General features: G+C 46.4%; 2 protein-coding genes across 2 annotated transcripts in view; one reads left to right on the forward strand and one right to left on the reverse strand.

Moving 5' to 3' along the window:
- The window catches only part of LOC131479963 (uncharacterized), a 44,327-nt gene extending 34,352 nt beyond the window's left edge, over positions 1-9,975 (forward strand). The window contains exons 9-10 of the mRNA XM_058662232.1: positions 1,776-1,884; positions 9,575-9,975. Of these exons, the coding sequence (XP_058518215.1) occupies positions 1,776-1,884; positions 9,575-9,942 (477 nt within the window). The 3' untranslated portion in view covers positions 9,943-9,975. The remainder of the gene's footprint in view (positions 1-1,775; positions 1,885-9,574) is intronic.
- Positions 9,976-23,863: 13,888 nt separating this feature from the next.
- Positions 23,864-24,364, reverse strand: part of LOC131479964 (uncharacterized) — a 51,113-nt gene continuing 50,612 nt past the window's right edge. Inside the window, exon 14 of the mRNA XM_058662234.1 lies at positions 23,864-24,295. Coding sequence (XP_058518217.1) covers positions 24,218-24,295 — 78 coding nt within the window. The 3' untranslated portion in view covers positions 23,864-24,217. The remainder of the gene's footprint in view (positions 24,296-24,364) is intronic.

The following is a 24,364-nucleotide window of genomic DNA, read 5'->3' on the forward strand; positions in this document are numbered from 1 at the left end:
ATGTGGGCATGTCAACCTGAGGATCATGAGGAAGCTTTTACCCGCTCTGATGGGGAGCCCCTGCTGTTCTGTCAATTGTGCTTTGCCAGGTGAGATGAGTTCCTTGTAGTTCCCATGGCCACACTGTACTCCTCGGAAACACGTGAAGGAAGGAGCCAATGTCCCTGGTGAGCTTGATGAGGTGCTGAGTCCAGTCTGAGTCTTTCTGCTCAGGAAACAAAGAATATGGAGCACACTACTCTTGGTGGTCAGACAGGGAGTAAACGATGACCCCAATCATTTATCTAGCAATGAGTGATGAGTGCTTGGCTGGCAGGTGCCATGAACATGAACAGGAACCCAGAAACAGGACGAACTGAGAAGAGAGCACAGACAGCAGGTGCCATTGCTGCGGACTGACTGGAGTCTGGGGAGTAGCACCCCCAATCCCAGGAATGGGAGATTGAATACACAGCAAAGCAGTGACTGTTGTGGGACTATCATGTGAAGTGGTCCAAAAGAACTGAATGCATCTCAGGGAATAGGTGTAGAACCCCTAACTGCCAGGACAGGTGAGGGGATAACCCAGTCTCTTTTGTAAGATTTAGAGACTATTGCACTCAGTGAAACGAGTCCTCCTCGCCTATCAGCCACTGCCTCCCTTGTTGGTGGCTGTATGTTTGAAATAATACTTGACATTGGTCCTACTGCCCTCGGTGCAGCTGTCGGAAGTCTTCTGCTTCTGCTGTTTGCAATGAGTGAGTGTCCAGAGCTTGGGGAGAGACTAGGAAGCAGAGGTTTCCCTAGGAACAGCTTTGCCTAGACAGCCAGGACGAACAGAGAATGTGACAGTGTCTGAAGGGAGAAATAGAGGCAAGAGAAAATTGCACTGCAAAGGATTCTTTGGGCTCACAAATTCTCCCTGATGGGTCACATGGACAAGTATGAGGGTTGGGCAGAAGGCAGAGGGACCTGTGGGGGCATGGTCCTTGGCCTGGGCCTTCACTGAGCATGGGCAGGGAGGAATGCATGGGGCAGAGTAAGTATGTTTGGCATTGACGTAGTTAGGCAATGTTCATGGGTTCTAGGCCACACAGGACCTGTCTCCATTGTCTGATTCCTGACCCTGGTGTAAACAGGGAGATACCTGGTCTGGAATGAAAGGCACTTGGGAAGTAGGTGGTTGTGGTGTTGCCTGTGAATTGGTTCCTTTGCGCTAAAGAACTGTGCTTATGGGTGAGTGGTTTTGCTCCTCTAGGAGCCTGATAGTCCTGGGAAGAGTCGTTTGTCCAAGTCAATGTGTGGGCACAGGAAATAGAAACCACACTGCACAGCCATAGGGCAGTGCTGGCACCCTGGATAAGAATGGGATCAGTAAGCAGTAAGCAGTATTTCAATGTAGCGTAGGCTGGGCCTGCTCCTGCAATATGGAGAGTATGCCTTGAAAGTGAGGTTGGTGATGCCGTCTGCAAGGTTGCTTTTACTTGTGCATGTGTACAGGTACAGTTACACACACACACACACACACACACACACACACACACACACCATCCCATATACATACACAAAGATGTCATGAAAATAATACACAGCAGGAACAAAACCCTGCTCCTGATGCCCCTGCCAAGGGATCCTCTGATGGGTCCACCATTGGTGTGGTCTCCCTTATTTAGGTTTTATATAACCACCTCTGGGATGTGAATGGGCAGCTATGCAGCAGTGCAGTAGTCATGAATGCCAGGTCTCTGTTGTTAGCTAGAAACCTAGCTATTCTCTCTGTGTTTGTTGTGTTGCAGTCAAGTGAAAGCCCACAGCCTGGAGACCTCATTGAGATTTCTCGTGAAATCTGGTCACAATGGGCTGTCTATGTAGGAGGTGGTTATGTGGTCCATCTGGCTCGTTCAGGTAAGCATGAAGCACCATTTGTTACTAGACAAATTGGCTTCCATTTCTCTATGCATGTTGACACTCAAAGCTTTACTCTGTAAACAATGGCAAGTGCACTGTATCTGTTCACAGCTATGAACTATGCCAGAAAGTAAGAAAGTGAGAAGAAATTTCTGATTTTTCATCAGTTCATAATGGTAGTACCATTTAGTATACCAAATTGCCAGGTTTCTGAAGTTTTTCAAAAGTTTCTGCCATGACTTTTGACTCTGGTATTTTGCTTAACTTTTCTGACTGAAATTTGTCTGGAAGCTGGAGAAGGAGCTTTCTTCCATCCTTTCTTCCTCTTTTTTTTTTAAACTGGCATGGAATTATATAAGGCATAATAAGAAATATTTCCTCCCGGCATACATTCAAAAAATTAAAAGAAATTGATTTATACATGTGTGCAATTATGCTCAAGAGGTAAATGCTTCTATAATGTACTTGTCTATAGGATAAAGGAAGCTTATACAATAATCTTTTTTTACTTTATTATTATTATATTTTTGACAATCTTTACATAGTTAATTACGGTAAAAAGGTTCAAGGGATATAGAAAAGTGGGTAAGACTATTATTTCCATATTGTTTCCTTCATGTATCTGAGGTAAAGGGGGTTATTGAGGGAGAAACCCCACCCAGGTTCCCACCCATCCCAAGTCCCAGATGTGGGGCATGCTCTGAGATACTTGCTCAAGTGGTTTTGATAGTTCACCAGTTATGAATCGCTGCCAGTCTCGCCACTCCAAGCACGATGAGGTCGTTGAAGAATCCATTGATTGACACAGTCCATCATAGAGTCTCCAGTTGCCCAATATTTCACTGCCAACATACAGCTGAGGTGGTTGATTGACTTGTTCTGTCTTCTGTCTTTTCATGGTTAGGGTTCTGAGTCCCGCATTTCAATTGGGGAGATCCCCAAAGAAACTTTGTCTGAGGTGTTCCCAGACCAGATTCTTGTATGTTCTAGCAAGTACAGGGCCCGGCACAGTCCATTGGCACGATCAGCTGGTGGTTGCAATTGCTGGGTTGGTTCTGTTTTCAGCCCTGACTTCCACTGGAACCAATGGGTGTTGCAGTCCAGGCTGCTTCTGCCCAGCACATACTCGGCCCTCACATAAACCAGTGGGAAGTGCAGCCTAGTCAGGGGGGCCCACAATAACCCCCACTGGATCCGCCCCCTATACTGGTTTGCCAGTATGTGTAGCAGACTAGTCCAGTCTGTTCCACATCCCATTTGGCTCTCATACATGTCAATGGGTATTGAAGCTTTGTTCCATCTAACCAGCTCAACTATCCAGCCCTCATGGATGTTGTTGGTGCCTCTCTGTCTAGCCACCCCAGCCCCCGTCCTAGTTTTCATGCCCTCTCATGAGGGGAGTGGTACCCCAAGAGGGAGGAGCCTACTATTTCCCTCCCAGGTCTCTCTCAATCCCAGATTATGCACTCTTCCGGTGGTTCTGTGATTTGACTTGAAGAATTAGCCCCCAGTGCCAGTTTCTGCCAGCTGATGCTGCAGCTCAGTCCAAACAACCCTCACCCACTCTAATTTATGCTTGCACCAGTAAGAATAACCAGCCCAGCCTGGCTTTTCCCTGATCTAGTCCACATGAGGCCCACAGGTGTTGCAGCCTTGCCTAGTTTGGTTTGACTTCATTCCAGCCCACTCTCTCCAGTGGGAGTAGCTGTCCAGCTAGGGGACCACCCCGTATTCCCCCTGCCGGCTCCACCTCCTCCCTTCCTGGTTCTCATGCATGCTGTTGGGCACTGCAGTCTCATCCAGTACAGGCAAACTCACCCTGGCATTTTGTATTGTGCACTGGTTTTTGTCGCAACTGAACCTGGCTTGACCCACACACTGTTCTGGTGTTTGGATTTGCCAGTAGATGACATGAATTGAATCAGCCCGGTCTGCTCCCAACCCATGCCAAATGTATGCCTGTGGGAAACTTTCCATGGCCTATTCTGGGCTGTTTCCTCTCATGCTTCTTGTGCTTACCTGCAGGGACTGTGTCCTGCCAGAGGAGTTGCCCAGACTCCTCCATCAGAACCTCCCAATGCCAGATTTCGTGCATACCAGTGGGTCCATGAGCCAGACCTACTCAGTTCACCTCCTGTCCTAGCAGGAACAGTGCCTTTTCATGATTGGCTTTCAACCCTTTTTGGTTCTTGCTGTTGGATGTTTCAGCCCAGCCATGGCACATCCATACCCAAATATGGCTCACACATGGCTCAGTAAGGGTTGAGACCTATTCTAGTCCATCCCACATCTACCCTGGTCCTCCAAGACACCAGATGGTGTTGGAGTCTGGCCTGGCCCAGCCTACTGCACCAGTCCAGGTCCACACTAGTGCCACGGGAGACTTCTACTGTCTCCTGGTTAGAATGCAGCCCCCATTCCAGCTCGTGTGCCCCTTGGTGGGAATCTCAACCCAGTTAGGGTGTCCCCTTAGTTCTCCAACAAGGCCTGTTCTCAGCCATAGATCACGTGCATGCCAGTGGTTGCTCTGACTCAGCTTGGCAGAGCTCTTCCCTTGTCCTGGCCTCTGCCTTAGACATTGTGGTTTAGCATCCTTGACTCATGTAGACCAGTAGGTCCAAGAGCCTAGCTTGGTATGACCTGTGCTCCATCCTGGTCTCTGGTTTCACTTGTAGGCTAAGGTTTGCTCAGTCTTGCCCCATACATCCTGTTCCATTACCAATTTACACATTAGCCAGTCATTGGAGTTACTTTGCGCAGCTTGTCTGACCCCCAGGTCTGGACCACATGTTCACCAGCAGGAGCTAGGACTCGCCAGGGGAGTTTCTCAAGTTCCTCCACTTGATCCACTCCCAGACCTAGTTCTCATACATGCCAATGGTTTTCGGCCAGTGAGCAGCGCAGTCTGGCCTTCCATTTAGCCATGTCTGAGCTGGTGGACGTTGCAGACCGGCCCACCCCACACCTTATTCAAGATGCACATTTGGCTGCTGCTAGCTTGACCAGTCCAGACTGTTGTGGGTTCCTTTACCTGTGATTGATGGCATGCTCCTTGGTCACACCTAGCTTAGTCCATCACCACCCAAAGTCTTGAGCTAACCAATGGGGCTTGAATTTCCATGGGTGTGGCCCACACATTCGCCACAGTATCTACCCCCGGATATGGTTCTCGAGTGTTAGTTAATGTTATATCCCTGCCTAGTGACCAGTCTCCTGATGCATCATCATGTCAGGTAATAGGATATTCTGCTGGACAAGCCCCAACCCTTAGCTTTTGCATGAACTGGTGTTCGGTGCTCAGCATTGTTCAGTGATTACAAGTTCTTCAAAGGAAGAGTTACTATCATTTGGAATCTTTAGGATTGACTCAAATCCCAGAAGCACAGTGGGATCAACCTGGAACTACCTAAGCAGCGATTCAAAGATCCAAAACTCCAGAGCTCTCCGGCCGGGTGGCCAGCAGGCAGATCCTGGTGCCAAATGGCGCACTGGCTGCCTGGGAACAGCACACCACGTGCACATGCTGGCTGGAGTCGGGATTCAAGCAAGACGCCCCAACCTGCGACCCACCTGCAGCCATGAAGCTGCTGGAAGTTTAAACCCCCAGGCCCAAGGTTGCGCCCTTCCCTAATCCTATTCACTGCCCAATGAGGGCGTTGGTTGTCCCCGGACCTACCCAGTCACGGAGACTCCCTACTTCGGTGTACTCACCCCGAAGGAAGCAGGCCCTGAACCCAGGCAGGCCCGGGGACAGCTCACCACATGCACATGGTGGCTGGCGTGCGGTATCTGAGCAAGATGCCCCATCCCCTGCGGCCCACCAGCAGCTGTGAAGCTGCTGGAAGTTTAAACCCCGAGGCCCAAGGTCGTGCCCCTCCCCAAACCTGTTCACCGCCCTTACAATAATCTCTTTTTTGCTAGAAATAAACATTGACTACATCAAGGTGCCTTCATACAGTACATTATCACAGGAGTAATTCTCTCATAAAACATTGTATATTTGCTACTATAGGAACATGAGGTTAACTAACATGTTACTAAGAATTCAGTTCCTAGAGAATTAAGATGGCAGAATATGGTAAGGACACGGTTAAACAGATGGACAAATATTAGCCAGTATGAAGCAGAGAGGGCAATTCCAGGAAATAAGAGAGGACAGAACAACAGCAGATGGGCACCTGGAGACTAACAGACACAGGAAAGCAGCAAACACAATGGTGTGGTGTTGTAGTGACCCATACACCAGTGGCATTCAGTGAGGGGCAATCTGAACTGTACCAGCAGCCTGAATGCCACCAGCAACAAGGTGGGAAGGAGAGTTCATCGGGAAATCAGGAAGTGAAGCCAGAAAAAGAACTGCCCGTCCTGGTGGTCTGTTTGTTTTGATCAGGAACAGAGAGAGAGTGGCAGATCTCACATGGTTGATGGGGACAGGGTAGAATTCACAGCCCAGTCAGCCCCCTAGAGCCAAATTGTGGGCCATTTGGATTAAGGAGCCAGACTATTGTGCACCACTGTGCATGTACTGAGCTGGGAGTGAACTCATTCCTGGTTCAGTGATACAACAATGTGATATCCTACAGGTTCTACCCAAGATAGGCCTGGGTAGCCCTCAGAGAAGATGGCCAGCAGATCAAAAACTCTAGTAGTGACACATTAGGTGCCATTTTGTACAGTGTTGCAAAGTCTTTAAGACTGCAGGACAACAAGAACTTGGCATGTGCTGAAGTTGGAGTGAACTGACTAAGCTCAGGGTATTGCATTGGTTCCACAGGAAAATAATACTGATTTTGGTATCCTAAGCATCAAAATTTGTCTGTGAAGCCATCAGACCTAATGGCTCACAGGTTCCAGGAAGATCAGCACAGCCAATAACCTAATTATTATATGGGACACCTGGTGACTCCCTAAACTGGGAAATGCTCAAACTGGAAGTGAGAGAAAGGTAATACAGCCAACAGTGCAGTCTCAGAATGGTATCACAGGAGGTGGAGACAGGAAATGGTGAGCCAGGAGCTGGGGCTATGGTGACCACAGTGGAAGTCTAACATAAGAACCCAGACCTAAGGGCCCGGCGGCGTGGCCTAGCGGCTAAAGTCCTCGCCTTGAAAGCCCCGGGATCCCCTATCGGCGCCGGTTCTAATCCCGGCAGCTCCATTTCCCATCCAGCTCTCTGCTTGTGGCCTGGGAAAGCAGTTGAGGACGGCCCAAAGCTTTGGGACCCTGCACCTGCGTGGGAGACCCGGAAGAGGTTCCTGGTTCCCGGTATCGGATCGGCACAGCACCAGCCCATTGCAGCTCACTTGGGGAGTGAATCATAGGATGGAAGATCTTCCTCTCTGTCTCTCCTCCTCTCTGTATATCCGGCTTTCCAATAATAATAAAATCTTTAAAAAAAAAAAAAACAAAAGAACCCAGACCTAAAACTCACTGGAGAGAGTGGCACAAGTGACTGCAAACAAAGAACCATGTACTAACCACAACAAGTAAAATCAAATTGTGGACCTGTGGGTGACAGAACTTAGAAAGCTCCCCCAAGGAGAAGAGTCTGATAACCGGAAGTCCAATGACCAAGGCCAAAAGAAGGACAGAGGCACAACGAATATTACTGAAGACTCCCCTGCAAAGGAGCAAAACCCTTTGCCAACCTCAGAGTTCACCGAGGAAGACATCGAGAAACTGGTGGATACAGAATTCAAAATACTGCTTATAAAGCTTCTTGTCAACAATGAGAAGCATGTAAAGCAGGCATTCAAGGAATGTAAGGAATATGTCACACTGTAAATGAATCAAATGAAAGCTGATATATCAGAAATGAAAAATACACTGGGGCAAACTAAAAGTACAGTGCAGAGTCTTCAAAACATAACGAATGAAGCAGAAGAAAGAAGCTCAACATTAGAAGATATTTTCTGTTGCCAGGGGAAACAAACAAAAAGCTGGAAGCAGAGTTGGCTCATGCTAAAAAAAGTATTCAAGAATTGGAAGACACTATTAAAAGGCCAAATATAAGCATTACGGAAGTGCCAGAAGGTTCAAAAAGAGAAGCTATGTTTACAAACGTGTTTAATGAAATAGTAAGGGAAAATAGCCCTAATGTGGAGAAAGCATTGGGAAACAACATCCAAGAGGGGCACAAAACTCCCAATAGGCTTGACCAAAAGCGGTCTTCACCATGACACATGATAAGCAAGCTCTCTTCAGTTGAACATAAGGAAAAGATCCTTAAATATGCACATGAAATAAAATCAACTGACATATAAAGGAATGACAATTAAATTCACAGGTGACCTCTCACAGGAAACTCTACAGGCCAGAAGAGAATGGATCAACATATTCCAGATTCTAAAAGCAAATAATATTGGCCCAGGGTAATATACCCAATGAAAATGTTCTTTGTCTTAGAAAATGAAATAAAATTCTTCCACAGTAAAGAAAAGTTGAAAAAATATGCCTCTTCTAAACCAGCCCTACAAATGATGCTTAAAGATCTTGACAGAGAAGAGGAATAGCACCTGCCAAACCAATGGCAAACGCAAAGAACATCCCAATGAAATAACAAAGAAGACTAAATCAATTAACAACCCATTACTAAAATGACAGGACCAAAGTACCACCCATTCATATTAACTCTGAATCGAAATGGCTTAAACTCATTGATCAAATGTTATGAATTAGTAGACTGGATTGAAAAACAAAACCCAACTACTTGTTTCCTACAGGAGACATATATCATCAACAAAGATTATCGAAACTGTGTCTCATGGATTTTAAATTGTTTTTCTTTTTATTGTAGTTTCATCTCTTCAAAACACTTTCTTTCTCTTTAAATTCTCCAATGACTCATAGATCATATAGTAGCATCATTTTCTTCAAGGTTCTTGATTTTCTTTTTCATTTCTTCAGCAACACATTAGTCATTTAGTAGCGTAGTATTTAACTTCGTGGTATTTTTAATTTCTTCCTATTGTTGATTTTGTGTTGTGACTTTTCATTTAAGGGTATGTATAGTGATTGTGTAGTGGAGACTATTGTATCCAGATGTGAGGATGTGTGCATCTCTACTTCCAGATCAAAGATGGGCTCCCAATGAAACTGTTAACTATATCTTGACAATATGATGTTGAACACTCTGCCATTGTCAATGCTGGCAATGATGGAAATATGACTGTGTACAAAGAACTATAGTAATGATATAGAGGAACTAGGTGTTGGGGGTGGAAATTGAGGCTGGGATAAGGGAAATACCAGGAGCCTGTGGAACTGTATCATAAAATGATGATGATGATGATGATAATGATAATAATAATAAAATATAAAAAAGCCCACATTACTAAACTTGCAATCACAGACTGTAGCTCTAGACATAGGACTGTTTGTTAAGAACTGTACTATTGTAGTAATTAAGGAAACTCTGGGGGAAAGGAATTTGGGGGGTTAAGGGAAATATCAAGGGCTATGGAACTGTATAATAAAATGATAACAACATGAAGAAACAGGAAAAAAAAGAAAAAAAATAAGAATTTAGTTCTTAAATGTGCTGTATGTTAATTAATTGTTCCTGTTAAATTGAACACATAGAAAGGCTTAAAGTGAAGTCTTTGTGTTCTACCTCCTCCCTCTCCTTCCCAAGGCTTTTCCCTCCCTGCACTTTAGCACCTGAACGTGTGTCTTTTTGTGTTCCCAGATCCGTCATCATATCTCTCCAGCATCAATAAAGCAAAATCAGTTAGAGATTCCAATGGCACAGTGAAGCGCGAGCTCCTGGAGGCTTTGGTCAAAGGAGATGAGTACTCAGTCAACAACCACCTTGACCACAAGTATCGCCCAAGGCCCGTACAAGAGATAGTCTGGCTGGCAGAGGCTAAAGTGGGAGAAACTCGCTTCTACCACTTTCTGATGTCGAACTGTGAGACCTTTGCCAATGAGCTGAGATATGGCAGTCCCAAAAGCCAGCAGGTCAGATCCACGGGTGAGAGGTGGGGGAGGCCTCTGGGAGTTGTGTTCACAGAGGGGAAGAACAGCTGTGAGCACACAACACCCATACTTAGATAGTAGGACTGGCCATGGAATCAGTGTGCCTCATTGAGATGGTGGCTGTCTTCAGCTGCTCCATGGCTGGACCTGCTGGAACCCTGGTTAGCATCAGAGTATGGACACACTCACTTTGGTGCCACTATCAGTGCTGTATGTCCACTGGATACTGCTGTTTTCTCCTCTGCAGAAAAAAAAATGTGTATATATGTGAAACAATTTAGAAAAAAAGATTTATTGATTTGAAAGACAGATGAAGAAAGAGGCCAAGATATCTGCATTCCATCCTCTGGACTCTTCCCAGATAGCCATAGGGGCCAGGGATGGTCCAGGCTGAAACAAGGAGCCAGGAGCTTCATCCAGGTCTCCTACAGGGGCACAAGGACCCATGAGCTTGGTCATCTTCTGCTGCTTTCCCTGGTACATGGTCAGGGAGATGGAGCAAAAGTGGAAAGCCATTCTCATATGGGGTGCTGGCATTGTAGGCGACAGCTTAACTCTTTGCACAACAACACCAGCTCCCATCTTCTCTTTGATGAGCTTTTTCCAATGGGGAAATCCTTCCCAAGACTCCTCAGGATGGTTACTGGAGGGCTCCCTGTCTGACTGCCAGGAATAGCTGGCTCAAGACTGTGGGACCAACACTGGGAGGAAGAGCTACCAAATAACCTTACTAACAGAGACTTGCTTTTCTCATCCTGCAAGTAGAGTGAGTGCCTGTGTGCCATCCCCTTGGTGGTTTGCAGTGAGGTTAAGTGGGTTGAGAATGAGTTGTGAAAACTGGGAGGTGGTGCTGGAGTCAGAGCCACTCTGCCTGACCTCTGTTCCTCCCCACACCCTCAGAGGGGCACATGCATTTTATGGGAGAGGAAATTGAGGCTACCAAGGACTTAGAGCATAAATCCCATTACTCTGAGATGGGCCTTTTCCATTCGCTCCCACCTGTCCCTGAAGAGCACTCAGACTCAGTGGCCCTCCTCATCCAGCCTGGGATGCTCTCAGCTGCCTGGATCCCTCTCAGCTACACAGATGCCTGTGGTTTGAGAAGACCTGAACCTGAAGCCCCAATCAGTCAGTGACCACTGCATGTCCGGTTGCTTCCCTCACTCCTCCCAGCCTGTCTCTTCTTGGTGCAGGTGGAAGGGTTCCACAGAGACCCCTTAGGGCCTTGCTGCCTGTGATAGAGTGTAGGGTCCTTACCTGTGGGCTCTGCTGTGAGCACAGCTCCTGAAATGTCCTGTTGGATGTCGGGGAGAGTCTGGCCTGAAGTCAGGTTCCTTAGTTTCTGGTGGATCTCCTGATTGCTCTCCCAAGGAGTAACTCCCAGAAAACATAGCCAGTTTCCTCTGGTGGAAGGGTTGGTGGATGGTGGGAGAGGGAGAACAGCAGTGCTGTGTGCCCTGTGTGACATGCAGTGTTGTGCTTTGCAGAGTGAGAGTGCTGTCAGTAAGCTTCAGAAGAGAGTGAAACTCTTCTGAATCCATTTGCCCAAAATTACAACTACATGAAGAAGGTGTTAGAAACCCTCACCTCACAGAGAATGCTTCATCTCAATACCCGTTTCTCTTCCTCAGTGGTGACTGGAAAGTCTGGTTGAGCTTCTTGAAGAATCAGATGGCGGAAGGCAACAAGCCCTGCATGAAATATTCTAGCTGTTTGATTGTAGGTTCATGAGTCGTTGGGAAGGAAGTACCTGAAATGAACTGAGTCTTCTCTAAAGTCTTCCAAGAACACAACTCTGAGAAGGTACCTCACGCCTTGATTTTAGTTTCTTTCCTTTTACTGCTGAAGTAACAGTGTCCTTATCATGAATTGCTGAAGCTGAGTGAGATGGCATGTGTAACATACCTCTGCACAACCGCTGGCTGTCATAGATACTCAGTAAACTTGTCACTACATGTCACTACTGAGTTGTTGAGTTTTATCCTTGAAATGGCAAAGCAACACACTTCCTGACTGAGAGCCACAGCTTCTGCAGAAGTTGCATGTCCAGCTTAGGACATCAGCCATCTCTTCCCTCTAGTGCCCCCTTTTGCTCAGCGCTCTTTGGGATAACAGATGTTCATGTGTGACAGAGTTTGGGCTTAGGCACCTGTTACTACCTGGGGAAATCACAGCAACTGTGTGTTCCAATTGTAGTGAATTCAGGTACGTGAGTTATCTGCCTCTCACATGTCTCCTGGCTGTCCTCCAGCAAGGGTCAGGTGTGGTTTTGGAGAGCCAGGGCCCCCAGAACCTTTCATGTTAGCGTTCTCCACCTGCAGTCGGCTGCCATGCTGCCATGCTGCCACCTCTGCCATCAGCACCTTCCCCCATAGACAGCAGCCTCTGCAGGAAAGCATCACCCTGCTCAGCCAGGGTCCAGGCACCAATGTCATGTGACCTCAGGGGAAGGGGAAGACCTTCTCTTACACTGTGTGTCACTCTTCCCAGCTGCTCTAGGATCAACCCATGCCTGGAGCATCCAACAAGGTGAAGATCAAGTCCTTTCCTGGGAAACACTGGATCTTCCCATGAACATTCTTCCTTTATTTTTGTGCCCAATCCAAGTTCTGAGCATTCCATGCTCCTCTTCTTTGTGATAATGACCACATTTGCAGTTTGATTTTTATTGTGTATTAGTGTAATCTCTATCCACAGTTTCCCCTAGGAATTGTCATTGGGCAATACACTCATGACATAAGTAAGAGGTCATTAAAAAGGAATATTTAGAGAGCACAATACAGAGATTTGCATTTTTAACTCAAATTGAAGTGATTAAAATCAAATCTATTGATTTAAGGAAATTCAGGCTCCTTTGTTTGTGCTCCTGGAATATGTGAGACAGTTCACTGAGATTAGCCAGCCAGAATCAGGGAAAGGAGTTCAGTCAGCGTCACTGACAGCAGCCATGTCAACACAGAAATGCCCTGTCAACCCTCTTCAGCACACTGAAAAAAAAATCTCCTGGCTTATTTAATCCTCACCAAGTTCTAGAAAAGAAATAACAATTCTCATCTCTGTTTTCAGCCAGTGACTTTTCCAGAAGCTCGTGAATAGTTGAGATCTCGATGCACTGCTAAGAAGGAAAACACGGGGGGGTAGCAATTTGGGGAGCAGATTAGTCCTTGCTCAGCTAAGTCCTGCATCCTTTATGGGAGTGGCTGGTTTGAGTCTCAGCTCCTCCACTTGGGATCCAGCCCCCTGCTAATGTGCATGCTGGAAAAGCAACAGGTGAATGGCTCCAGCATGCGGCCCTGCCACCTACATGTAGACCCAGGCTCAGTCCCAGGCTCCTGGTTTCAGGCTGCCCTGACCTCGGCTGAAACAGGTATTTGGAGAACCTGCTGGCAGATGGAAGGCCTCTGTCTTCTCTCCCATTCTCACCTTCACTCTCTCTCTCTTCATTTGCCTTTAAATGAAAGTAACTATTTTAAAAAATAAAGAACACCCACAAAAATCAGCAGCAGAACATGTGATTAGTGGCCATGAATCATCAGATGAACACTTTAAATTGTTTTAGAATGCTGAAGGAAATCATTAAAGAACAACTACTATCTTACAAAGGAGCTTTGGCATCAGGTGGCAACAACTACAAACTCAACAACAGCAAAACTTGTGGAAGCGAAAAACATTGTCACTGCCATGCATGTATCCTGGCCCACAATACGCAGGCTGAACTGCAGCCCTGGGAGCTGTGAGCGACCATAAGTGAACTGAGAGATTGTCCCAAAGCCCGGCATATAACAAAGAGAAACATCACTAATCCACTCATGATGCAGAGATGAGAGACATGGCTAAGGACCGAGAGTCACCATCCATACACGCAGGTGTTGTAGAAGAGGCAGAGGAAAATCCAAGCTCACAGAGCATCCCAGGCACCAACAGCAGACATCAGGGCACATCACACTCACACTTGTCATGGTGAACTTGCACAACAGTGAGGACAAACACCCAACACTTTGATAAATAGGACACAGAGCACCACAAGTGACAACGACACCGAGAGCTGATGCTCATTACCTACAATGGACAGAGACGAAGATGGAACACATCAGTCTAAACATCTTAGGGGGGACTTGGGGCAGGTTGGATCAAATTAGGTGGAAGTACCCACTGGTGGATGCCAAGGAAGATGAGCCATGGCAGTCTGGAAGTGATGGGTGTCAGGTCTGTGAGCACCAGGGTTTGTAGGGTAGGGGATCCAAGGGGCCCTGGGTCTCCTGGCCCAGTTTCTAGGGCTGACATACGTGGTGGTTGTCAGGTCTGTGAGCCCCATGGGTGGGGAATCCTTTGGGGCCTGGGTCTCCTGGCCAAGGTCACCGGGTCCACCTAAATAGTGGGTGTCTGCTCCATGAACTGCAGGGACTGGGAGTCCAGCAGGGCCTGGGACTCTTGGCCCAGGTCCTTGAACCTGCCTGTGAAATGAGTGCTGGATGCATGAGCCCCAGAGGTGGGGTGCCCCGACAGGCCTGAGTCTCTTAACTCAAGTCACTGAGCCCACCTGAATGGTGGGGACCAGGTGGCCTCCACGTCCTTGGGGCCCATGGAACTGACAGCCACTTCATAAGTGGGCTCCGTGACCTGGACCAGAAGACCAGACCTCTCCAGAACTTCCACCCCTGGGACTCACAAATCCAGCACCCACCACACAGATTGGCCCAAGGACCTGGGCCAGGAGACCCAGGCTCTGCTAGAACCTCCAACCCTGGGGCTTACGGTCCTCCCCATCCTTGGGTACTGGGATGGATGGGAGATTGGGTATGGCTTCTGCCCTAATCTACCGTCCTCCCACCAGAAATTGGAAGAAGAAATAGAAAGCAAGGATGAGGACTCCAGCAGGACTCAGGTTACATGGTCTGGGGCAATGGGTTCGCTTACAAGGTATTCATTGGATCCTTGAGCCCCAGGGGCAGGGAGTCTGGCAGGGCCCAGTTCGTCTAGCTCAGGTCCAAGAACCCACCTAGGAGAACTGATCCTCCTCAGTGTAGAGGATGGAGTACTGGACAGCAGACCATGGTGCACATGGAGGACATGGAAGTTCATTGGGGCCAGCAGAGGACATCTGGTACTATAGTAGAGAATGGAGAACAAAACATATGGACAACTACTCCAGCTGAACGATGACAGAAATATCTGGACAATTGGAGACTATAATAAGGTCGATAGTATCAACCAACGGACATTGGAAGGGATTCCTCATCCATAGATCAGTGAGATGGACAGCATTTCAACACTATCATATTTACCTGGGCAAAACCTTTGGGACATGTTCCATTGTGATCCCCAAAATTGGTATCAGGTGGCCTTTCACCATCCTTGGCTTATGGGATGGTTGGGAGATTGGGTATGGCTTCTGCCCCGATTTACCTTCCTCCCCCCAGAAATGGGAAGAAGAAAGAGAAAGCTTGGAAACAATGATCACATCCACTTCTCCCTAACCCTTTCCACCCTGATCCTTTCCACTCCAATCAACTGTGTAAACATAATCTAAAATATAATTAATGCTGAAAAAAGAATCTTAAACTCAGAGATCTATTATTCAAAAGAATAAAAAAGACATTTTAGATATAAAAAAGAAGGATCACAGCACCCGTAAAGTCTCGTGCAAAACAACATTGAATGAAAACCCAGTAGAATAAAAGACCAGAAACAAATATGTGAGTCATTTACACAAATGTTGATGAAAACATGAGATTTAGACTTTTAGTAAAAAAAAGAAAGAAAGAGAAAGAAAGAAAGAAAGAAAGAAAGAAAGAAAGAAAGAAAGAAAGAAAGAGAAAAAACTCTAGTGCGCAGCGTGATGGCTCAGTGGCTAAATTCTTATGTTGCACGAGCCAGAATCCCATGTGTGTACTAGTTCAAGTCCTGGCTGCTCCACTTCCCATCCAGCTCCCTATTTATGGCTTGGGAAAGTAGTAGGGGATGGTCCAAAGCCTTGAGACCCTGCACCCATGTGAGAAACTTGGAAGAAGGTCCTGGCTCCATCATCAGATCAGTTCAGCCCCAGCTATTACACAGCCAGAAAGGGGGTGAACCATCACATGGAAGATCTTTCTCTTTGTCTCTCCTCTCTATAAATCTGCCTTTCCATGAAAATAAATAAATCTTTGAAATAAATAAATAGACAAACAATCAAATTCTCCTCAGTTGTGGGCAATGGCCTAGGTTGCATCACACCTATGTAAGTGTTACACTGCTGGATAAAAGCAAATAAGAGCTGGCAGACATCCTGGGCCTTGTTAATGTCAGATTTGTGTAAATTTTACTGTTGTGCTAGCATAGTCACCTATTTTGTTTTTATTTAAAAAAAAAGATACGTGGGGGACAGTCACTGGCACATCAACTGATAGGATTTGGGGACCTATCTGCCAGTGTGTGTGGACCCTGGGTGAGAATACAGAGCCCCAGGTTGGCACCACACACTGCCAGAGGACTGGCATTGGTGGTGGGGGGCTGTGGATTGCCCAGGGAAACAGGTCTGGAGATAATATGGGAGGAAAGACTGCTGAGGGAGAATGTGACAGGTGAGGACTGACTTCTGGGAGACTTCCACCAACCTGACTACTACACTTGCAGGTAAATGAGGGACCAGATGGTTTAAAAGAGGGAAATTGAAGGAATTTTGGGGACCAAACCAATACACCCATCCATGTGGGAGACCTGAGCTGGGATTGTTGGTGTCAACCACCACCTACTGGCACACACGAAAGCTATGGCTAGGGGTCCTGCCTGGCATGGTTCGACCACAGCACCTGCCAGTGACTGTTGGGGCAGGAGGTGGACCATGTTAGATTGGGCCATGGCACTAACTGGCTTATGAGAAAACTGGATCTGGAAAGAGATTCTGTGGGGGATCATGGGCTCAGCCCTGTGAAACTGCCATATCATATAGCTGATTTGCTCAAGGGCTGGGGTGGTGATAGAACAAGGTATGCATGACCATTGAATTCACCAATACTCATGGGAACTGGGGTTGCAATCAAGCTGGGCTTGTCCAGACTGCAGAACCCATGGGCACCCAAGAATTGGGTGTGGGACAGGCAAGGCCTAAACATCCACCAGCATGTACAAAGGCCAGGACCGGGGGACACACTATATTAGATAACTGTGTTAGCACCTCTCCCCATACCCTACCCATCATTCATGAGATCTGGGTCTGTGAGTAGGCTTGGTGGAGGAACTTGGGAAACACCCCTGGTGAACTGTAACTCTTACAGGAGAGCACATAAGTCAGGGATGAGTGTTGATTAGATCGGGCAGAGAAGCTTCACTTATTGGCAGGTGTGTGGATTAGCTCTGTAGCGGTAGACAGGGCAGAGCCAGGCCAAACCATGGCACACTGGCATGTGCTGGAGCCAGAATGGAGTGTGGGCCATGCTGGACTAGGGTGGGCTATCATACTTACTGGAATGTATGAAAGTCATGGATGGGAGCAGGCTAGTATGCAGCACTGCCTGCGAGCATTGGGACTGGATGGGCCAGACAAGGCCAGCCTCCAGCATCTGATGGCAAATGTCAAGATAGGTGTTGGGTTCTGCCAGGCTAGATCAGAACACCCACTGGCATGCACAAGATCTGTTCCTGGGAGTGAGCTTGATGGAGGAGCTAAGCAAATACCACTGCTGGGATGTGGTTCCCATTGGTGAGCACAAGAGCTGGAATGCAGGCAGTGAACTGAGCTGGACATTGCTGCAGCATCCCTCAGTATGGGTGAGGACTGGGTCTGGAGTGTGCCCAACTGGGCTAGACTCCAGAACCTGCGGGTGCTTGCAAGGGCCTGGGTGGGTATAGGGATGGCTGAGTCTAGGGGTTGGCCACATGTGAGTGTGCTGTAGCACCCAACAGTAAGAACTGGAATGGGTGTGGGCTGGTTGAGCAAGGCCACTAGTCCCGCCAGGACAGGAGGTTGGCCAAATCAGGATGAGCCAAGGACCCACCAATGTGTGCAAGATCTGCCACTGAGAGGTGACCTAATAAAGGCATTTGGACGCAGGTGAGCATAAGAATAAAAGCTGGAAGCAGCCTAGTCCAGACCAGGTTACAGTATTAGCCAGGCTGGGCTAAGTAGCTATATCCACTGGTACATGCATGAGCCAGAGTAAGTGCAAGTTGGTGGTTTTACCTCAACATCAACTGACAAGTGCAGGAAATTTTTGGGTAAGTCTTCTTAGAGTGAACTATAGAATCACTTGGAAAGTGCAGTATGTGGGGCTGCGAGTAGGCCCAGTAAGGAAACTGTGGGCATCTTTCTGAAGGGCAGCAACTCCCACTGATAGGCATGAAAACCAAAAGTTAGGGATGGGCTTGACTAGAAAGGCAATGGCACCTGCTAGCTTGAGTGTGGACTGGATAGTGGAATTGGTTGGGTTGATCTAGGCTCCAATGCTCATTGATGTGTATAGGAGCTGAATGAGATGTGGGGCAGACTGGACCAGTCAGCTGCACATACCATCATGCACAGGAACCAGGGTTAAGGGGAGACCTAGTGGCAGTTATTGGGGTTCACTCAAACTGTGCTGTAGCTTGCACTGGTGTTTGTGAGGGCAGGATATGTCATGGGCATAGTTAGGCTGGGCCACAGCATTCATTGGCTTACATATGAGATGGTTCTGAAACAGAACTGACCAAGTGATATGTAGGCTGATGTGGGTGGTGTACTGAGCTGGGTCCCATACTGGGTCCCACACTGGCTAGCAGGCACAGGAGTAAGGTTGGGGACATACACACCCCAAACTGAATCACTGGACTCAGAACTCCAAACATGGTGAAAATCACAGGATATGTGGTCTGATCATGGAGTACGTGTGGCAGAACTAGTTCTCCACAGTTGCTGAGGTTTGTGCAGTTCACAACATGCCCTGATGCTTATGGAGGACATAACATCCAGTTCACTGAGGCCTGAAGAGGACATCTAGTACCATGGAGAGCAGAATAAATTGTACGGTTCTTTTGGACAAGTATCTGGGCAAATCAAGACTCTAAAGTGAACCATGTCACTTAGTGGAACTAAGAAGGATTTCCTCAAGCCTGGAGCAATGAAATCAACAGCATCTCAGAGCTATCAAAACCACGTAAGTAGTATCCTTGGAACATGCTCCACAACAGGGGCCCTGGGAGGATAGTGTCCAGGCACATGTAGGGATTTTCCTAGATGCCATGCCCTGACTCACAGGAGCACAACCATTATCTGTGTGAGCAAAGCTGGTTGCCAACTCCATCTGGGTTTCAGCCACTGAGAAGGCAGCTAGGGAAGGTGGATAAAACCCACCTAATTTCCAAAGTTCCCTGGCCCAGTACCAGCACACATTGTATTTGCACACAGTCATACCACAGCAAAGTGGCTGGCAATACAGACTGCTAGCAGAGCCCGGTGCCCACCCACCATTCTATTTCCATAAAGGATTGGAGAGAGTGTATTCTGAAGGATGAAAGGGCTCTGAGGCAAACAGGTACCATTGACATTTTAGAAAGCAGTATGCTGAGGCCCTGGCGGGCTACATGATCTCTCAGGAACACCCAGTAAATGATGGGACCAGGATGGGAGCCCAGGGATTCTGCCTGCACTGTGAGTGTCCAGTCACTGTTGCACTGCAGGCACACACACAAGGACTCAGATGTGGATGAGTCTGGGAGCTGAGGTCAGGGGAATGTCAGAGGAACTCACAGATAGAGAAGCATGGGTAAGGACCAAGGAAACAAAAAAGTTTGAACAGTCTGATATTCTTTGGAAAAATGGTATGTGTAGACTGTACAAAGTATATTACATAGCAGTAAATGCTACTGTCCAATTTTCTGTTCTCAATCATGCAAATTCATATGCTCTGATCCTAACCACCCAGGTGGTGTTGTCTGAAAATGGAACTTTCGGAATCAACAGAAGTCATGCATAACCCCATGACCATGGTTGAGCCTGCATGAGAGACTTCTACAAGCTTCCTCAGCACTTTCTTCAGGGGAAACTGCAGCAAGAAGAGGACACTCACCACACATGGAACTGTCTAGTACCACACGGAACTGGCATCTGATCAGAAAAGCAGATGGCAGAACATTGCAAGCCAGGAGAGAGAGAAAGAGAGAACTCACTTGTTTCAGCCTTGTATTTTATTAGTTTTGTAGTGTATTCACAAATTAAGTTGGCTTATAATTTTATTCCTTTGTCACCAAGTCTATATTAGCCTAAGATTCTGGATTGTCTCTCTCTACTCAAGATCATCAATGATTGTATATGCCCTTTGACCTTTGCTTCATCATTGGTTCCATTCCTACTCTCCTTCATCCATTTTATTTACTTGTTGACTAGGGTGGGAGGTGGGGGAGGGTTTGAATACTTTTTCATATTGCTTCCAAGAGTCTGAAACTCATTGACTAATCTCAATGCACTGTCTCATATTCCAAGGTCCCCGAATTTCCTTACATCAATGCATTTGATCGTATTCACTTCAACTTTTTAGCAAAACAAAAAAAAAAACCCATATGAACATTCCTTTTTATGTCATCTTACTTGTCTCATGAATATATTTTATTTTTTTAATGATACTTTTTGTTTCTTCCTCCCATAGTCCCTTTGTTTTCATGAAGTTCACTTGCTGGTTACCTTTTTTCTGCCTATATATAAAATTACAGGATTTCCTCAATTGTCCAGCAATCCTTGCTTTGCTTCTACTTGAGAGTAAGGCACAACTGTGCTGGTTGAAAAGCTTCTGCATGTAGGTTGGCTGCTTGACTTATGTGCTCGTCATACGGTGATCCAGCAAAGAAATGGGTCTTTTTTTTACTTCTTTTTGTTATTATTATGATGTTATGATACAGTGCCATAGGCCTTGGGATTTCCCTTACTCCGTCCCCAAGTCCCCCCATTCCACTGAGTTCCATTATATCATTACTATAATGTTGTTCTTCATAAACAGTCATGTGTCCATCCTTGTGGGCATGGACAATGGCAGAATCCTGCATCCCACTGTCAAGACACAGTCAATAGTTTCAGTGGGAGTCCATCTTTGATCTGGAAGTAGAGACGCACACTGCAATGCATCCTCACATTCAGATGTGATAGTCTCCACTACACAGTTACTATACATCCCCTCAAATGAAAAGCTACAAGATGAAATCAACAACAGCAAGAACAAAAAGAAACCAAAAATGCCATGAAGTTATTTAACATTCTACCAAATAAGCAATGTTTTGTTGAAGAAAAGAAAATCAAGAACCTTTCTGCACCTAATACAATGCAATTAATGAATAAATTTAAAAAAGAAAAAAAACCTTCCTGAAGAAAATGATACTACTGTATGATTTATGAGTCAGTGAAAATTTTAATAAGAGGTGTTTTGAAGAGATGAAACTTAGAAAAAAGAAACATGAAAATCCATGAGATATAGTTTCCACTTTGTTGGTGAGATATGTCTCCTGAAGATGGGTGTTTTTTTTTTTTTTAAACCAGTCTACTAATCTGTTTACTTGATGATTTTAAGCCATTTACATTCAGGGTTAATATGAATGGATGGTGATTTGGTCCTGTCATTTCAGCCATGAGTTGCTCATTGATTTAGTCTTCTGTTGTTATTTTACTGGGATGATCTTTGCATTTGCCTTTGGTTTTGCTGGATACTATTCCTTTTCTCTGTCAAGAGAACATTTTTAAGTATCCATTGTAGGGCAGATTTGTAAGAGGCATGGATTTTTGATCAATTTCTTTGCTAATACAGGTGACTGCTGCCCACATGGGAAGCCCAGTGGGGTTCTAGTTTTCTGTCCCCAGCATTTTTCAACCCTGGTCGTTGCAGCCATTCAGTAAGTGAATAACCAAATGGAAGATCTCCCCATCTCTCTCTAACCGTGATATCAAATAAATAAATTAATATGTGAAAAAGAAAGGACCTTGTCACCTCTCCACCCCCCCCCCCCAAATCCTGTTCTGTCTACAGTTCTTCAGTAGACCCACCTTCCATTAAAGCTTCAGGCAAAAACCTAGGAGTCAACCAGATTGTCTTTCTCTAACTCTGCACATGCAATTCCTTAGCCAGTCCAGTCGTCATGAAAGAGGTCCCAGGTTAACGAGGAAGTAAGAGGGATATGATCTGGAAAATTCTCCACTCTTTCTGCCTCACAGTGAAGTCCTTTGATTCCAGCCCCTTAAATCCAAAACCAGTACACCCATTTTCCCATGACGCACCTGCATCTCATCCAAGACTGGGAAGGAGACTCCATGATGAACACAGGAAGCTAAATGTCACTTGGGATTTCATGAATTTCCCAGAAGACCTCATGCACACTAAACCCCATCCAAACTGCACTCCACCTGTGTATTCCAGAACATGTATATCCTCTTGTACATGGGGTCAGCCACTTGGGCCTCCTCTTGCCTTCTCCTGTACTCTGCCCTCACAGGCAGATCTCTGGCCATGTCATGGAAGTCTTGCTCTTTCTGGGGTTCCCCACACCCGCACATGGAAGCTCCTGATTCCATCACTTCTGGTGGATTGTTGTTATGGGATGAAGGCTTTCTTCCCCCAGAGGAGTCTCTGGGTTTCGGTTGGGAGAGTTCTGCTTAGTTTTCCTAGCAGTCTCCATAAGCCTTCTTTGCCACAGTTGATGACAGACGTAGGCAGTATCTTGGCTGTTCCTGTGGCTCAGAGTGGTCCCTGACATTCTTGCTCGGCAAGGACCCGTCAACCCTGGAGGGGTGTCTTGTGTCATGAGCTCCCTGAGGTGCCTGTGACGTCTTGCCATGTGGTTGTGCACAGCTCATAGATTTCCAACCACTCTTGGCCCCAGCACCTCAGACATACCTGGTTTACTTTGTACATCCTTCATAAATTTTCAACTTTCCATTTCTTAAGGCTTATTTCTTTAAGGGATTCAACCTTATGTAAAGACCTCAATTCTCACTACCAATGTTTTCCAGTCCCAGTAGAGATATTTCAACCCTATTTCCAAACCCTTACATCTGAACTAATACCGACACACACCTCCACCCAAACCACTTCAAGTTTGAAGTTGCTTGTGCATTTCTGGCACTTGAGTTTATCCCTCTTATCTCCCCCTTCTTTAAGTTTACATGAGATTTGCTCAGCTTTTCCACATCTTCTTCTTGGGAGTTCTTTCATGTGGATGCCATCATGAGAAGCTCCAGGCTGATATGGGTTAAGAAAAAGCATCATGGTATCTGATTGCACAATGACAATTCCGAGAGAACAAATTATACTAACACACACTACAGGAAATCAAACTGTAAATTCAGTCATTGTTACAAAGAAGAGGAGCCTGCAGTGCTCAGAACTTGGATTGGGCACAAAAAAGGGAGAAGAATGTTCATGGGAAGATCCAGTGTTTCCCAGGAAAGGACTTGATCTTCACCTTGTTGGATGCTCCAGGCATGGGTTGATCCTAGAGCAGCTGGAAAGAGTGACACACAGTGTAAGAGAAGGTCTTCCCCTTCCCCTGAGGTCACATGACACTGGTGCCTGGACCCTGGCTGAGCAGGGTGATGCTTTCCTGCAGAGGCTGCTGTCTATGGGGGAAGGTGCTGATAGCAGAGGTGGCAGCATGGCAGCTGACTGCAGGTGGAGAACGCTAACGTGGAAAATTCTGGGGGCCCTGGCTCTCCAAGACCACACCTGACCCTTGCTGGAGGACAGCCAGGAGACATGTGAAGCAGATAACTCATGCACCTGAATTCCCTGAAATTGGAACACTCAGTTGATGTGACTTTACCAAGTAGTAGTTGCTTAAGACACAAACTCTGTCACACATGAACATTTGCTATCCCAAAGAGGGCTGATCAATAGGAGGCACTAGAGGGAAGATGGCTGATGTCCTAAGCTGGATATGCAACTCCTACAGAAGACCTGGAGCTCAGTCAGGAACTGAGGTCCCTTACCCAACCCAGAAATAAAACTCTGCAAGGAAGCAGTGACATGCAGCAAACAAGTTTACTTATCATCTATGACAGGTCAGGGGTTGTACAGAAGCATGTTACACATACTGTCTCACTTAATCTCAGCAATACATGATAATGACACTGCTATTACTTTCATAGTGAAGGAAAGAAAATGAAATCAAGACGTCAGGAACATTTCCAGAGTTGTGCTGTTGCTCGTGATCAATGAGGACTTGATTTGCTTCAGGTATTCCATATAACTCAGGAGAGTATAATTAGGCAGCTGGGAAATTCCATGCAGGGGTCACTGTATTCAGCCATTTTATTCTTCAAGAAACTGAACCAGACCTTCCCATCAACAGTGGGAGGATGAGGGAAGAAAAAGGTACTGAGAGGAAGTGATACTCTGTGAGGTGAGGATTACTAATGGCTTCTTCATGCAGTTGTAACTTTGGGCAAACGTGCTCCAGTGCGTTTCACTCCCTCCTGTTTCTTACTGACAGTAATCTCACTCTGAAAAATACAATAATGCACTTCACACAGAGCACAACGAACTGGCATTCTCCCTCTCCCACCACCCTG

Source organism: Ochotona princeps, chromosome 4 (assembly GCF_030435755.1).
Source record: "Ochotona princeps isolate mOchPri1 chromosome 4, mOchPri1.hap1, whole genome shotgun sequence".
Classification (NCBI taxonomy): Eukaryota; Metazoa; Chordata; class Mammalia; order Lagomorpha; family Ochotonidae; genus Ochotona; species Ochotona princeps.